Raw genomic sequence first — 17869 nt, forward strand, 5'->3', positions numbered from 1 at the left:
CAGGTTTGGATTCCTGATTGCTATGTTTTTTCTCCATAATAGTGTCCCTCTTTAAAAGAGTCCTTGAAAAAAGCAAATGAAGGGTGGCACCTGTGGCTCAAAGGAGTAGGGCGCCGGCCCCATATGCCAGAGGCCGTGGGTTCAAACCCAGCCCTGGCCAAAAACTGCAAAAAAAAAAAGCAAATGAAAAGCTTAATCAACAAACTAAGGATAATATGAAAAAGGACTGTACATTGACTGACTTAACCACATCTGCTCCTTCTCTTTATTCACCCTTGCCTTAACACTTCAAGTCTATTGACTTCTTCATTCTAATGCAGGGGTAAGGCAGAGAAAGAAGGTGGGGAGAGCCTGAGTGCAGCCATTTTCACTGATACGAAACCCTGATCACCTTGAGCAAGAAGTCACCAGCAAGTTGTGGGTCTGGGACCAGCTGTAAACGATCCAGGGTTGGATCATTTACAAACTGTTTGCACCTACCTTTCTCTGACAGCAGTTTATAATTAACCTTTAAGGATTGACCACAAGACAATGCTGGTCATGTACGGCTATTTCCTAATGGGGTTTTTGAACATTTAAAAATTTTGCCATTGACCAATAACCAATAGCTACCATTGCTCAGGAAAAGACTCTGACTCTATTTGTGGACTAGGATCTGTTGTCTCAATAAAACTTTCCTGTCACTAGTTGGCTTGTTCTAGAATTTATTCCTGCGTGAAGCCGAGAACCCCTCTATGAGTTTGGAGTTGCTTCCTCCCTTCGATGGGACAGGACCTGCATCAATTCCACTACCTTTCACCCTGAAGAGACTGAAAAAGACAGGTAGGCAGATTCCTTACAAAGTTAAGTCCATCTGTTTGGCCTGGTTTGTTTACTATAACCATCTTTACCCTATGGTTTAAAATTGAACTTAAAGCTATTATCAAATACTTCCCTAAAATGAGAGAGAATCCTCAAAAATTCATTGCAGGAGGAGTTTACAAGGATGATAACAAGACTGGAAGAAAAGAACAAAGGAACTATAAAACAGTCAGTGACTAGTTACCAAAATGGTAATCCTAAGTCCTTATCTGTCAAAAAGTACCTTAAATGTGATGCAAATAGCTAAAATTCTCCAATTAAAACATGGAATGGCTGAATGGATAAACGAGTAAGACCCAACTAAATGCTGCCTATTAGATACTTGACCTTGAAAGACACATGTAGACTAAAAGTTAAGGGACAAAAAAAAAGTATTCCATGCAAATGGAAACCAGAGCATGAGTAGTTAACATATCTGACAAAACAAACTTTAAGTAAAAAACTGTAAAAAGAGACAAATGAGGTCATAATGTGATGATAAAGTGATCAATTCATCAAGCAGGCACAACAATTGTAAAAATACATGCACCTAACATTGCAGCATCATATATATGGCTACCGTGTGTATATCAACACATACCCACACCTGTGGAATGTTATGTGCATACTATATGTAAAAAGTGTGTGTGTGTGTGTGTATATAAAACGTAGCAAATTTTAACAAATATGAAGGGGAAAGGGAGACTGTAATGCAATAATAGTAGATGATTTCAATATCCCAATTTCAGCAACAGTTAGATCATCCAGATAGCATATAATTAAGGAAACATTGTAGTTGAGCTAAGTTTAGATCACACAGACCTAACAGATAAATACAAAACATTCCATCCAACAGCAGCAGAATACACACTCTTCTCTGGTGAACATGAAATATCCTCTAGGATACATCATATATTAAGCCAATCAGGCAAGCTGTCTTAGCTCATTTTGTGCTGCTATAACAGAATGCCACCACCTGAGTACTTGATAATGAACAGAAATTTATAGGCTCATGCTTTTGGAGCCTGGGAAGTCCAAGATCAAGGTGGTGGCATCTGGTAAGGACCTTCATGTTCTTTCATCCCATAGTGGAAAGGTGAAGAAAGGATGAGAGATAAGAGAGGCAAAACAGGGCTATTGTTGTCCTTTTATATGGAGTCCACTTTGTGACAACAAACCCACTCCTCTGATAACTGCATTAATTCATTCATGAGGGAAGAGAACTTCTGGCCTAATTGCCTCTTGAAGGGCCTATCTCTTAATATCGTTACAATGGCAGTTAAATTTCAGCATGATTTTGGAAGGGTACAAACTTTCAACCTTAGAACTACCCCTATGCTTCTCCCAAACATATGTCCTTCTCATGCACAAAATCCACTCATTCCATCCTAATAGGCTCCTCCCCTCCCCAAATCACAATTCACGCTGCAACATTCATCAAAAGTCCAAAGTTCAGAGTCTCATCTAAATCATATATGGGTGAAATTCAAGGCACAATTCATCCTGAGGCAAATTTGCCTCCAGCTGTGAGTCTGTGAAATTAAACAAGTTTTGTGCTTCCAAAAAACAATGGTGGGACAGGCATAGGGTAGACATTTTTGTTCCAAAAGGTAGAAGCAGTGAGAAGAAAGGAGTACTGGGTCCTAAGCCAGTCCAAAACTCAGTAGGGTAAACAACATTAATCTTAAAGCTCCATAATAATCCTGTTGCTTGATTCCATGTCCTGCCTCATGGACACAATGGAATTGGTTCCTAAAACCTTGGGTAGCCTAGCCCCCTATGGCTTTGCTGGGCTCAGCCCATGCACCAGCTCTCACAGGTTGGAGTTTCATGCCACCAGCTGTCCCAAGCTGGGGCTGTGTGCTGGTGGCTCTAGGATTCCAGCAAGTCAGGATTGGCTCCACCTCTGTGGCTCCATTAGGCATTGAAATAGTGGGAACTTCAGGTTGGCTCTGTCCCTGCTGCAGGCTTCTATCTGGGTCCCAAAGCTGTCTGATACATTTTTGAAATTTAGATGAGACCACCATGGCTGCACAACCTTCATGAATTTAGTATTACTAGGGAAAGAAATTAGGTAAATGTCTGGTAGATTGTAATTGTACTATTATTACTACGGTCCTAAAGAGCAAGCTTAAACTACAGGTAAGTTTTCATCAGATTTGGATGGTAAGTCTGGAATGGAGTGACTTAAAATCGAGCCTATTTGAACACATAAAATCCACTTTAGGGACCCTGGAGAAACATCTTAAGGTGATAAACAGTGATCTTACAAAACAGCTACTCAGTCTCAGGAGGATATCCTATAGCGATTTGCAGCGTAAGAACGAAAGGAGAAAACAAACTGCTTTCATTCAGATGGGAGCTCAAGTTGGGCGGATGCTGAGAACTTTAGTCCTTGGTATGTAACGGTGCTGCAGCTCTCAAGGCCGACTCCCCCGCCGGTGTTTACTTACCTAAAATGATGGAAGATTCTCCCAAGTAATGCCAGGTGAGCCACCTAACGTCTGAATTTTCCTGAAAAGCCTGAGATGTGCATGGATCGTCTCCGCTCAACTGTTGTTACTAGTAAAACATTCCTAGCTGTGTCCGAACCCAGGGCGAGGGAGGCGCAGGGTGCCAGGGCCTGGCAACCTTGACCTCAGCTGAACTCGGTCTGAGTCCTTAGCGGAAATCTGGCCAAGGTTCCCTACACTCATGTCATGCCCTGAGCTCAGGGCTGGGGGGTGGGGGCTGTGATCCCGCAGGCAGCGCCCTCAGTTTGGGCCCCCAGCCCGCTGGTGGGCGCTGCTTCCTGGGTCTGGCCCCTCATCCTGCCCACGAGGGGTTCCAACGCCCGCTTGTGGCCCAGGGCAGCGCTGTGCAAGGACACCCGGCTAACCCCGAGGTGCGGCGAAGGTGCGGCGAAGTTCCGGCGCTTCCGGGAGAAAAAAGGCTGGGTAGTTGGGCTGAAAAAGACGCACCGGCTCACTGGCTGTGTCCTTGTGGTACTCTGTCCTTGAACCTGGGCACACCCAAGGAGAGCAGGATGTGTTTGACACCACTGATCCTGGGGCCTGCGGGTCGCTAACCACAGAGGCGTCCCGCTGGGAAGAAGCGTCCTTGTCGGACTCTTCCACAAGATGCGGAGGGTACAGAGCTGCACTTAACTTCTTTGGTCTTCAGTTTATTCTTTTGTAGAGTGGCGGTATGTGCTCAGGTACTATACTTCACACGCTCATGCTACGGAACTTCGAGAATTAACGTTGTTTTACCAACATATTCCTCTGCTACAACTTTGTGTCCCTCATGCTGAATCTGACAGTTTACCTTTCATACTCATTTTAACAGCTGTCCCCAGCACATGGTGGAAAGGAATGATTGCCAGGTCTGGTCTTAATTGTGAAAGTATTTGCATCAGATGGCTAATTATGAAATGGGCATAGTGTTTGTTGAACCCCTTTATGTTTGGTGTTTTGTCAGTTAATTAATTCAGTAAATTTTCATTAAGTGTCAGCACGTGCCAATCGTTGTTCTCAATGCTGGGGATAGGGCAGTAAAGAAAACAGATGAAAGACCTTGCCTTTGGGGGGCTTATGTGAAGAAGGGGGAAACCAGTAATAAACAAGATCCATAAGGAAAACTGGTAGTCTGGTAAGAGTAGTAAGAGCCAAGGAGAAGAAGTGTGGTAGGGAGGTGGGGTGGATGGGAATTTCAATGAGAACACTCAGAAAAGTCCTTACTGCCAAGAGGATGTGTGATCAAAGAAAAGGTGAAGGAGAGAACCTTGTAGATACTTGGGAAAGAAAAGATGCCTGGCACAGAAATGACAGCAGGAGCCTCGCTGGTGTTCAAGGAGGAGGATATTGCTGGCAGGGAGTTCAGGAGAGAGCAGAGAGGTGATGGGGAGCCAGATCACATAGGGTCTCGTTAGGACTTGGGCTTTACTTATGAGGGAGGTGCCAGGCAAAGGAAGGCTTCTTTTTTTGTTCAACTTTTTACTATGGAAAATGTCAAACATGTAGAAAATAATATGATTAAAATAGCAAAGAGAAATCTAGCAAATTCTACCCTTTCACTCCATCCTCCCATTTTTAAAAAAATGGGCAAAAGATTTTTTAAAATTTTTATTTATTTATTTTATTAAGTCATATACACATAGATCTGAGTTTGAACCTGGCCTTGCCAAAAACAAAACAAACAAAAAACAAACCAAGAAGACCCTGCAACTAAGAAAATGCCACAAAGGCTATGTTAACCAGTTTGATGAAAATATTTCAAATTGTATATAAAACCAGCACATTGTACCCCCTGATTGCATTAATGTACACGGCTATGATTTAATAAAATAAATATATAAATAAGTACATAAATAAAAAAACTACATCCCATTTTTAACTTTTTGTTGTTTCCATCCCTGTTTTTTTATAGGAGCTCTCAGAAAGTTGGCATTTTTGGTAGATTTGTCTTTTAGTCTTCCTAACCAATTTAGGAGTGATTTATACATCACACTTACAGTAATAGAGTATTCTGTGTTTGCGTACTTACCATTACCAGTGAGTTGTACACCTTCACATGACTTCTTATGGGTCACTAATGGCCTTTTCTATCAGATTGAAGAACTCCTTTTAGCATTTCTTTGTACATCTGGTATTGATGAATTCTCTCAGCTTTTCTTTGTCTGGGAAAGTCTTTATATTTCCTTCATATTTGAAGGACATTTTTACAGGACATAATGTTCTAGGGTTTAGTTTTTGTCCTGCAGTGTTTGAGCATGTCATGCTACTCTGTCCTGGAATTTAAGGTTTCCACTCTTCTGCCAGGTGTATTGGAGTTCTTTTATATGGAAATGTGTGTGTGTGTGTGTATTCTCTTGCCTCCCTAGGACCTTTCTTTTTTTTAATTAATAAGTTTATTTAATAATTATACGGTACATATTAAATTTCCTCTTCTACATGCATGACATATAACCTCCTTGACATGCATACAGAAAACCCTCAAAAGTGATAACTATGGATTAAGCACAAAGAATATATCTAAAGAAAGAGACAATACAATTTGGGTCATATTCTTTGAACTTTAAGAAATGAATGAGAAATTAATTAAACTCAAAATATGAAATGAAAACAACTACTAAAAAATCAATGTCACACTCCTAAATTTGATGCTTGGGTCCAAATGCAAAATCAAAACTATAATGAATGAATAGTTTGAAAAGAGCAAATAAACACACGAAATGAAGTAACTATCTTGTAAAAAAGTTAAGTATGTAAGTTTTCTTACATTATAAAATATTACTTTTAATGCTTGTGGCAACTCCAATATAAAACAAGCCTTTTTTTTTATTGTTGGGGAATCATTGAGGGTACAATAGGACCTTTCTTTATGACTTTTGGGAGCTTCATTATGAAATGACTTGAGGTAGCCTTGTTTGGGTTAAATCTTCTTGATGTTACATGACCTTGTATCTGAATATTGATATTGTTCTCTAGGTTTGGAAAGTTCTCTCTTACTATTTCTTTGAATAAACTTTCTACCCCCATCTCTATCTCCTCTTTAAGGCCAATAACTCTTAGATCTTCTCTTTTGAGACTATTTTTTAGTTTTCATAGGCATGCTTCATTCTTACTTTTTCTTTTTTCCCTTCTGACTGTGTGTTTTTGAATAGCCTGTCTCCAAGCTCACTAATTCTTTCATCTGCTTGGTCAATTCTGCTGTTGAAAGACTCTGATGCATTTTCTCAGTTTTTCAATTAAATTTATAAGGTCTAAATTTTCTGCTTTTTAAATTATTCCAATCTGTTAGGTTTTTGAATTCATCTATGTTGCCTTGAAACTTACTGAACTTCTTCAGGATAGATATTTTGAATTCTTTGTCTGAAGGGTCCCCTGTCTATCACTCTGGGATTGATCACTGTTACCTTATTTAATTCTTTAGGTCATGTCTTCCTGGATGTTTGTGATGCTCGTGTATGTTCATCAATCTTTAGGTATTGAAGAGGTAGGCATTTATTTATTTTTTTTTTTTGAAGAGGTAGGCATTTATTTTAATCCACACACTCTGGGCTTGTTTGAACCTGTCCATTGTGTGAAGGTTTTCCCCATACTCAAATGGAATTGAATCTAAGTCTCTGGTCACTGCAACTATGTTACCACTGAAGGTATCCTGTGAAAGGGGGGTTGCCAGTGAGGTCAAATAGTGACCATTATCCTGTGGGAGGACTTTTGTGGGAGTTCTAAACCCCCTCTGTGGATGCCAGGCTGCTTGCTTTCATAGTTCCCATCTTTCGGAGGCTGCTAGTTACAAAGACTACCAAGAAAGTGAGAAAAGGGGATGAGAACAGGGCAAATTAAAACACCACGAAGCTCACTGCTGTTACCAAAAGTAATTTTTCCTGAGAAAACACTTCTTTCAGATTGTTGCAAGCCTTTGGTTAAATTCCAGGATTCTGACAAGTTGATTTTGAAGTTTTTTCCCCTCAATGTTCTCATTTCTTATATGGAGGGGCACATTTTCGAAGGTCCTATCTGCTTCCCCTTTGCCTTTCTTATGTAAACTATTTTTGTAGTAAGTATAATCCCTCAAGTGAAGTTTTTTTTTTTTTTTTTTGCAGTTTTGGCTGGGGATGGGCTTGAACCCACCACCCCCAGTATATGGGGCCCATGCCCTATCCTTTGAGCCACAGGTGCCACCCACGAAGTTTTATTCTTTTCAGAAAAATATCAGACAATAAATTAAGAAGAAATGATTACATTGAGAAAACTGCCACTGTCTGATTCTTAATGATATTGATCTAAGTAAAAATCACCAATGAGTTTTAAAATTCCTTAGGAGAATATAATTCTAAAAATGACATTTCCCTAAAGAATATATGTGGGTCGCTACCACAGTTTTGAGACAGACTCTTGTGGTCCATTATTTCACTTCCAAGAAACACAGTCGACAATGTCCTTTCTGATTCATCTGTATAAGTTTCAGCTTGCTCAGCTGTAATGGTGCTGCTCAGAGAGCTTCCTTGGTTTCCATTGACATGGATTTTGTATTTCTTCAGTTTCGTGTGTGTCAAAACTTTCAAAATGAGCCATGTATATAAATGACCAACAAGCTCAGGAAAAGATGCTCCATCTCATTAGTTATTAGGCAAATGTAAATTAAACTCATTTTGAGATACCACTTCATGCACATACTATAATTAAAAAGACAAATAAAAAGTGTTGGTGAGGGTGCTGAAAAGTTGGAACTCATAAACATTGATGGTGGAAATGTAAAGTTGTGTAGCTACTTTGGAAAACAGGTGGTTTGTTAAAATGTTAGACACAAAATTCCCAGCAATTTCACTCCTAGGTGTATATCCAAAAGAATTGAAAACACACATCCACACAAAAACTTGTACACAAATGTTTATGGCAGCATTTATTCAACTGATAGCTCCAAAGTGCCTATCAACTAATGAATGAATAAACAACATTTGGTATGACCAAATTGATAATGTAATATCAATTGACAGTGAAACAGAACAAAGATCTAGTTTATGCTACAACATGGACAAGCCTTGACAGCATTACACTAAATGAAAGAAACCACTCACAAGAGACATTCATATGAAAAGGCTCTAACAGGTAAACCCATAAAGTCAGAAAGTAGGTACTAGTGGTTCGTTACCAATGGGGTGAGTGAGTGAGGAAAAAGAATGACTGCTAATAGGTTTGTATTCAAAATTAGAGTAGTGTTTGCACAACTCTGTGAGTACACTAAAAACCACTGAACTATATGCTTTAAATAGGTGTATTTTATGTGTGAATTATATCTTGACAAAACTGTTATAAAAAAGAAAACTGTTTGACTTTTTCTCTTTCCTTATGAAATTTTAGAAAAATGAACACACTCCAAAGGTAGATTTTTTCTTTTTTCTGTGTGTGTGGGGCAGGATTAGCCTTTTCTGTTTTAATATGTTAATGTTTGTTGACCAGTGTGTGATCCATATAGTGTCACTGACTTCCTCTCTTTAGAATGTAAACTCCACGAGGGAAGACAGGGTCTTTTTGTTTGTTTGTTCGTTTATGTCTGTTCTCAGAAGTGAGAATTATTCCTGGTATGGAATTATGCCTGCATAGTAGGCTTCCAATGAATAGTTTTTGGTAAACATATGAATGAATGAGAGAACTACCCTATGGTTTTTGATCATTTGTAGCTGATTCTCTTTTAATTTAATAAATAAATAAATTTTTTTATGAAGCAAAAAAATTATATAATTGAACAGAGAAATACATTTCTACAATAATTGTTGAGAGTTTAATATCTCACTTTCAATAATGGACAAATAAGTGAGAAAATAAAGGACTTAAATAATACAATAAACCAACTAGATCAGACAGACATATACAGACCACTCTCCTAAACAACAACAGCAAACATGTTCTTCTCAGTGCCTCTGGGACATTTTCCAGGATAGAACCTATATTAGGCCATAAATTAAGTCCTAATAGATTTTTTTCTTCTTTTTTTTAGTTTTTTGAACCAGGTTACATTGACTGCATTTGCTAGGTAAAATCCCTCTTATAATTCTGTCCTGCCCCCAAAAGGTGTGTCACACACTGTGACCCCCAATACCTCTCCCTCCTTCCCTCTCTCTGCTGTCCCTTCCCCCCACCCCCTACTGTGTACTAGGTCATTAATTGTCCTCATATCAGAATCGAGTACATAGGATTTTTGCTTCTCCATTCTTGTGATGCTTTACTAAGAATAATGTGTCCCACTTCCCTCCAGGTTAATACAAAAGATGTAAAGTCTCCATCTTTTTTAATGGCTGAATAGTTTACCATGGTATACATATACTGCAGCTTGGTAATCCATTCCTGGGTTGATGGGCATTTAGGCTGTTTCCACATTTTGGTGATTGTAAATTGAGCTGCAATAAACAGTCTAGTACAAGTGTCCCTATAATAAAAGGATTGTTATTTCCTTCTGGGTAGATGCCCAGGTAATGGGATTGCAGGATCAAATGGGAGGTCTAGTTTGAGTTTATTGCGGGTTCTCCATACTCCCTTCCAAAAAGGTTGTATTAGTTTGCAGTCCCACCAGCAGTGTAAAAGTGTTCCCCTCTCTCCTCATCCTCACCAGCATGTGCAGTTTTGAGACTTTGTGATGTGGGCCATTCTCACTGGGGTTAGATGATATCTCAGGGTGGTTTGCATTTGCATTTCTCCAATAATTAGGAACAATGAGCATTTTTTCATGTTTGTTAGTCATTCATCTGTCTTCTTTAGAGAAGGTTCTATTCATGACTCTTGCCCATTGATATAAGGGATTGTTGGCTTTTTTCATGTGGATTAATTTGAGTTCTCTGTAGATCCCAGCCAAGCTTTTGTCTTATTCAAAATATGCAAATATCCTTTCTCACTGTGTAGGTTGTCTATTTGCTTTGGTTGTTGTCTCCTTAGTTGTACAGAAGCTTTTCAGTCTAATTAAGTCCCATTTGTTTATTTTTGTTGTTTTTGCAATTGCTACAGAAGTCTTCTTCATAAAGTCTTTTCCCAGCCTGATATATCTTCAAGTGTTTTCCCCATGCTTTCCTTGAGGATTTTTATCGTTTCATGCTTTAAATTTAAATATTTTATTCATCCTGAATCAATTTTTGTTAGTTAAGAAAGGTCCAGTTTCAGTCTTTTACATGTGGATATCCAGTTCTCTCAGCACTGTTTATTGAATAGGGATTCTTTTCCCCAGTGTATGTTCTTGTTTGGTTTATCAAAGATTAGGTTAGTTTCATCTCCTAGTTTTCTATTTGGTTGCAAGTGTCTATGGAAAATATTTTTGTGTCAATACCATGCTGTTTTGATCACTACAGCCTTGTAGTGCAGCCTAAAGTCTGGTATGCTGATGCCCCTGGCATTGTTTTTATTACTAAGAACTGCCTTAGTTATATGGAGTTTTTCTGGTTCCATGCAAAACAAAGAATTATTATTATTCTTATTTTTTATTAAATCATAGCTGTGTACATTAATGCGATCATGGGGCACCATACACTGGTTTTATAGACCATTTGACACATTTTCATCACACTGGTTAACATAGCCTTCCCGGCGTTTTCTTAGTTATTGTGTTAAGATATTTACATTCTACATTTACTAAGTTTCACACATACAAAGAATTATTTTTTTCCAAGTCTTGAAAGTACGATGTTGGTATTTTAATAGGAATGGCATTGAATCTGTGGATTGCTCTGGGTAGTATAGACATTTTAACAATGTTGATTCTTCCCAGACTTAAGCCTGGTATGTTCTTCCATTTGTTAATATCTTCTGCTATTTCTTTTCTTAGGGTTTCATAATTTTCTTTATAGAGGTCCTGCACCTCCTTTGTTAGGTATATTCCTAGGTATTTCATTTTCTTTGAAGCTATTGTGAAGGGAGTTATGTCCTTAATTAGTCTCTCTTCTTGGCTGTTATTGGTCTATTCAAAGGCAATTACACTGATTTTATATCCTGAGACATAACTGTATTTTTTGATGACTTCCAGGAGTCTTGTGGTTGAGTCTTTGGAGTTCTCTAAGTACAAGATCATATCATCAGCAAAAGAGGGAGAGTTTGACCTCCTCTGCTCCCATGTGGATGCCCTTTATTTCCTTGTCTTGCCTAATTGTATTGGCTAGAACTTCCAGCACTATGTTGAATAGTAATGGTGACAGAGGACAACCTTGTCTGGTTCCAGTTCTAAGAGGAAAAGCTGTCAGTTTTACTCCATTCAGTAAAATATTAGCTGTGGGTTTGTCATAGGTAGCTTCCATCAGTTCAAGAAATGTGCCTCCTATGCCTATACTCTTCTTCTTCTTCTTTTTTTTTTTTTTTTTTGCAGTTTTTGGCCAGGGATGGGTTTGATTCCGCCACCTCCAGCATATGGTGCCCTACCCCTTTGAGCCACAGGTACTGCCCATGCCTATACTCTTCGGTGTTCTAATTACAAAAGGATGCCGGATTTTATGGAAAGCTTCTTCTGCATCCATTCAGAGGATCCTATGATCTTTGTTTTTGCTTCTGTTGATTTGGTGAATAATGTTTATGGACTTGTGTATATTAAAGGATGATGTTTGCTTTGTAGAACACATTGGGGAAGATTCCTTCCTCCTCAACTTTTTGGAAAAATTTCTGAAGTATAGGAATAAGCTCTTCTTTGAAGGTTTGATAGAATTCTGGTGTGAAGCCATCCAGACAAGGACATTTTTTTGTTGGGGGATTTTTTATTTTTTCTTTGATCTCAGTGCTTGAAATTGATCGGGAGATCTATTTCCTCTTGGCTAAGTCTAGGGAGAGGGTGTGATTCCACATATTGATCCATTTTCTTCACATTGTCAAATTTCTGGGCATAGAGTTTCTTATATTATTCAGAGATAATCTCTTGTATCACTGTAACAACTGTTATTTCCCCTTTATCATTTCTGATTGAGATTACTAGAGATTTTACTTGTCTATTTCTAGTTATTCTGGCCAAAGGTTTACCTATTTTATTTATTTTTTCAAAAAATCAATGTTTTGTTAATTTTCTGAATGATTTTTTGTTTTCAATTTCATTAATCCCTGATTTAGGGGATTGTCAGATTAGATTGTTCTTCTTTTTCCAATTCCATAACATGGCTTGTGAGTTTGTTGATGTGCTCTCTTTCTGTTTATCAGATGTAGGCATCTAAAGTGATAAATTTTCCTCTTAGGACCGCTTTTGCTGTTTCCGACAGGTTTTGCTAGTTTGTGTCTTCATTGCTGTTATGCTCAAGGAAGTGAATGATTTCCTCTTTTATCTCTTCTTGCACCCAACTGTCATTCAGCATAAGGTTGTTTAATTTCTATGCTTTTGTGTGGGTTTTCTCTTTTAACTTTAATATCCTGTTCTGTGATCAAAAATAACTCTCCAGCTCCAAATATCATACCACTTCCTATCTAGAACTATTGTGTTAAACTAGGTCAAGCTCTAAAGCTGCGATCTTGTGCAAAGGTGCATGTCAGTAGGGGCAAGGATTGGGGCTGGAGTCCCACCTGGTCTTTACTTGCAAAGCAGACTTTTTTTGGTGTTGATTTGACCAACCAGGAGTAAGGGGCATCAGTTTTTAATTATATGTACTATACAGAGGAGGACTCTCCTTCTAATTCATTTTCCCAGATGGGTTGTCATTGAGCAATCTGTCCTTTTGGAAGAAGTGCTTTTTTCTAGATCCTACAAAGGCACTTGTGTTATTAGTCCTGTTTCAGATTATTGGTGGACATTACTTTCAAGATTTTTGGCATCACACTCTTCCTCATTCAGCCTGTATCCCACAGATAGCTCATTATCATATTAAAAACCACAAATTCAAGTTTTCTACCTTGTATCCCACCTCTGGATGTGAAATACTATAGGAAAACCTCACAGTCACATGGACAAGCATCATAGCAAATACGCTGTCCAAAATCTCAGTGTCATTTGTGCTTCTAACTAACTCCTTGACTATAATTTGGTCATTGCTGTTTTTGATTCTTGATAACTCTTAATCCAAAAAGATATTTTATTAACTCCTACCCACCACTCTTAACCGACTGCCTTGTTCCATTTTTCAAAAGAAAAACAAAGTCCCTTATGTTCTTTTCTATCCTTCCCCAATATATGTATTTACACAAAAACTAATTATTCATTATTTTATTACTTGCTAAGAATTAGTCATCCTTCAATTGTTCTAAAATATATATTTGTTCCTGTCCTCAATCTTCTTCCATCACTTATTTATTTCTTCAAATATATTTAAATCTTCTTCCTATGCTATATTTGCTCTCAACCCATACCAGTACTCAAGTTTCTCTCACAGTTGTGGTTTCTAGTTTATGAAGATAGAATGAACAGATGCTGTTTATTCCTCACATGAACTCTAATTCAAGAAATGGCCCCCCCAAAAAATAAATAAATAAAAAATTCCCTCGCCACATTGGAAAAGGAGAAGCAACATGTTGGTGGACCAGGATCAGTTAATCCCAAAGAGACCGAAAGTATACAGATGAGATTGAGACAAAAGTGCACAAAATGAAGCTCCTGCCACACAAGACTTTTCTAAATGGTGAAAATTTTTGCTCTTTATAAACAAATGGCATATACATATGTAGGACAGATCTACCACTGCTGAATTCATTTCCCAAGGAAATTATTTAAGGAAGCAAGATAAGGCAAACTAGAGGTCCATTCCTGGAAGAGAGAATGTATAAATATGTTGGCTACATGCCATGGGCTATTAGGCAGCATTTAAAAAATCAATTGATAGATGATAGCAACATGGATGGATCTTAACAACATACCGTTGAGAGGAGAACTGAATGTGTGCATGTATGCGTGTGTATGATCTTCATGAATTACAACAAATACCTGCCTACGATAGAATGCCATACATTCTCTGGGGATGCTTACAAATTAAATATTTGTTTCGCACAGTGGAATGGTTGCTCATAGAGGGAAGGAAGTAGGAGTGGGGTATGGAGATCAAAGAATATTTAAAATCATAAGAAGCATGTTTACAGACAACAAAACATCTCTAACAAAATAATTTACCTAAGGTATTTAAAAACTTCAGAGTGTGATAAGCCATAGAGTAAAACTACATAAAAAGATCTGAACTTCCTGAAAAACTAAAATTTAGTACCCCCTCATTTATGTAGTCTTTTTTTTTTTTAATTTATGTAGTCTTGATAATAAAAAGGATGCAGCTGACTGTAATATATCTTCTTTATTATAAGTAAGTAGGCCTATTTTAACAATATCCAGTAAGAAAGAATTAGAAATAATATTTAGAGCTAATCTGTGAAAAGACCTTCACAGGCAATAGGACAGTTTATAATTTATGCTTAGTTCTCCACACATAAATGAGTAACCATGTTCATCAATTTAAATTTTTATTAATGAGATAGGCGAAAGAAAGTAGTGAGATGGATGTAATTAAATTACATTTTTCAAGAAGCCTCTTGAACAAATGAAGTTCTTCTTTCACCACTAAACTTTCTTCCTTGAGTGAGGTCCTGATGGTTCCTTAATATGTAGGAAAAGGATCCTCTTCTGCCATGAACCTGAGATAAGTTAACAAATTGATCATTAATACACTCTAAAATAAAGAACTATAGGGTTTGGGGCAACATTTCAGAAAGAATTCTGATAGGAATATTCTTATGATATTTTTATTTTTTATTTTATTTATTTGTTTATTTTTTTTGAGACTGAGTCTCACTGTGTTTGCCCTGGGTAGAGTGCTTTGACATCGTAACTCACAGCAACCTCAAACTCTTGGGCTCAAGCAATTCTTTTGTCTCAGCCTTTCAAGTAGCTGAGACTACAGGTGCCCGCTGCAATGCCTGACTATTTTTTTGTTATTGTTGTCATTGTTTTTTAGCAGGCCCTGGCTGGGGTTGAACCCATCAGCCCCAGTGCTCGTGGCTGGCATCCTAACCACTGACTATGAGCGCTGAGCCATCACTGATATTTTTAAATCAAACCACGTACCTTTGATGATTTTAAATTTCCTTTTCCCACTTCCATCACTTTCTCCCTTACTTCCCTACTTCTTTTTGTTTCTTTAGGTTGAAATCTAAATGCAGTGCTATATAAAAATACAGTCTCCAAGACAAGGATTGATTAGAAACCTATGTGTTCTTAAATGTGCAATTCATGTTCTTTCTCTTTTTACTTAATTCAGAGAATTAAGAATGAGATATGTGCACGAGTGTGTGTGTGTTTGATGTGTTTTTTTGTTTGTTTACTTTCCTTTTAACTAGAACTATAATTTTTTCTAGATTATCACAGTTTATATGCCTTTAGGTGGAACTTGCCCTCTCCTCCTTTTAGTACTTTAAGAAATTTCATTGAAAAGTAATCAGTGATCCAGACATCAAGGTATTTTCAATACCTTAATTCCTCTGGGATAACATCTAACACATGTTTTTAGAAAGAAATGACTTTTGCAGTACAAATAAAGATGTAAGAAAGATATTCCAGCCTCTGAGTGTCAAAAGTTAGTGAGAAATCCAAGGGAAAATTAGTTCAATAATTTCTTCTTTCTTCCTAATTAATTTTATCAGGCTAATTAACAAATAAAGATTATTCAAGCAAAGCTATCTATATATTCAGATGGGGAACTAAACAAGGCATATTTATGAAATGGTAAGTAAATTGGTAAGCCTGGAGCACAGTGTTTGTGGAAGTGAGTGGTGGGAAATGGAATTAAGAAAGTAGAGTGGGGATAAATTATTACAGAAATAAATATTGTGCTAGGATATCAGGCTCTCCTGCCTTAAGTTGCTTGTGTAAACTTTCATCATGAGAAATGAAGAAAACCACAGAGCAGAGTATATTTAGGAAATTTTATAAAAAGGATCGTCGGATTGTTTCAATTTTGCGGTGTCTCTTGGCTCCCCAGCCAAGGCAGTCAGGTGGGTGGTGGTGCTGTTAAATAGAAAAGAGACACACAAATGACCGTGTGAGTGAGATGATTAATTCAGGCTTAGGTATATTTTGTTTGAGGTGCTTTGGAATCACATGGGCCAAAATCTCTAGAAAGAATTAGAAATATGAACCTACAGCTCAGTAGAAAGGTCTAAGATAAAGATTCAGCAGGACTGTTGTAATTTTCTAGGTGGTTAACCAAGCTGTAGGTATGTAGGAAAACCAAGTTTTCCATAGAGGAACTGTAAAGTATAGTTGGAAAAGTCAAGGGACAAAATAGCAGCTTAAGAGATTATGGCATAGGTAAGAAGCCAGCTCAAAGGCTCAAATTTGTGAGACTAGGAAGTGGTGAAATGGAGAGGCAGCTACATTTTCCTAAAACTCCCTGCATATCTGGTCCAGGATGTAGGGACAAGCCACTCTCTCCTTCGTGTTAACTTTGGACTTCTGCTCCTTCTGAGTTGTTCTTATGATCTCCTCGATCTCCAAGCCTGGTGAGTGGGCACTTGGAGATAAAGGCAGGCATACCTTTCACCCAAGTCCTCTGATTTAGTTACATTTTGGTCAATTGGAGATAAAGTTTACCTTTAGACATGAAGCAGTTGGTGTGGAGAAAGTAGGAACTTAGCTTTATTGAAAAAAGTTTTTGAAGAAGGAAAAAGAAATCTTATACTTCTTTGTGGTCCTGAGAATGCAGCAGACAGCTGCAGAACAACACAGCCTCCAAAGATAAGAAAGAACTTTACAAGAAACACTAAGTAGAAATAACCTTGAATGAGACTATGTAACAAATAAAGCACTCTGGTTTCTTGAGAAATATAATCATCAACTCTTTATGATTGTTTGCCTGCTAGCTAAATACTTTTCTCATGACTTACCATCTGTAGCTGTCACTCTGTAACTGTAATATGCCAGTCCAGATGGGCATTGGGAAGAAAGGAGGGTAATGGTGTACCAACCATTCACCTCTACTGATTTATTAAACTTGAAAAACAATACACCTTCTTATACAGAAAAGCTACAAGCAGTGGTAGTGCTCATGCATATCATATTTTAAACCCACAATCCTACATGGGCAGATTGCCACCAGCTCTGAATGTGCTTATTCAGTACTGATAAGTGTAGGCAGGTATTAAAAGAGTTTTGTGAGAATGACTCCTGTGGGCCCAGTGTTTTACACCTTGAGGCCACTGAGCTCCTGCTAGCAATTAAAAACAATTGTAAGAGGGACTTTACCTAACCAATGCAATCAGTGTAACCTGGTTTCTTATACCTTCAATGAATCCCAACATTAAAAAAAAAATTTCCTTCCTCTATAGTCTTAGTGCAAGAGTCTGTTGGTTTCAATTCATCATTTCCTGCAACATTTCTGGTTTCCTGACTGGGAATTGAGCAGGCGGATTAGGACTGAGAGATTCTGGGGGCTTCCCCATGCTGGGTGTAGCACCCTGTAGGGGTATTCTCTGGTGCCCCCAACTGATTCCATTTCCTCAGAGTGCTCCCATTTTTGGTTACACAAAAGGAAGCCCCAGTGGAGCAGTGGGGTGGTCCCCACAGTGGTCCTCTGGTGGCCACTCACCAACAGAGGAACGAACGTACAGGGGAAACACCA

General features: G+C 38.1%; 1 protein-coding gene across 1 annotated transcript in view; it reads right to left on the reverse strand.

The window, feature by feature from the left end:
• Positions 1 to 3550: 3550 nt before the first annotated feature.
• The window catches only part of MS4A13 (membrane spanning 4-domains A13), a 103800-nt gene continuing 89481 nt past the window's right edge, over positions 3551 to 17869 (reverse strand). Inside the window, exon 5 of the mRNA XM_053559778.1 lies at positions 3551 to 3841. Coding sequence (XP_053415753.1) covers positions 3551 to 3841 — 291 coding nt within the window. The remainder of the gene's footprint in view (positions 3842 to 17869) is intronic.

This window comes from Nycticebus coucang, chromosome 14, assembly GCF_027406575.1.
Source record: "Nycticebus coucang isolate mNycCou1 chromosome 14, mNycCou1.pri, whole genome shotgun sequence".
NCBI lineage: Eukaryota > Metazoa > Chordata > Mammalia > Primates > Lorisidae > Nycticebus > Nycticebus coucang.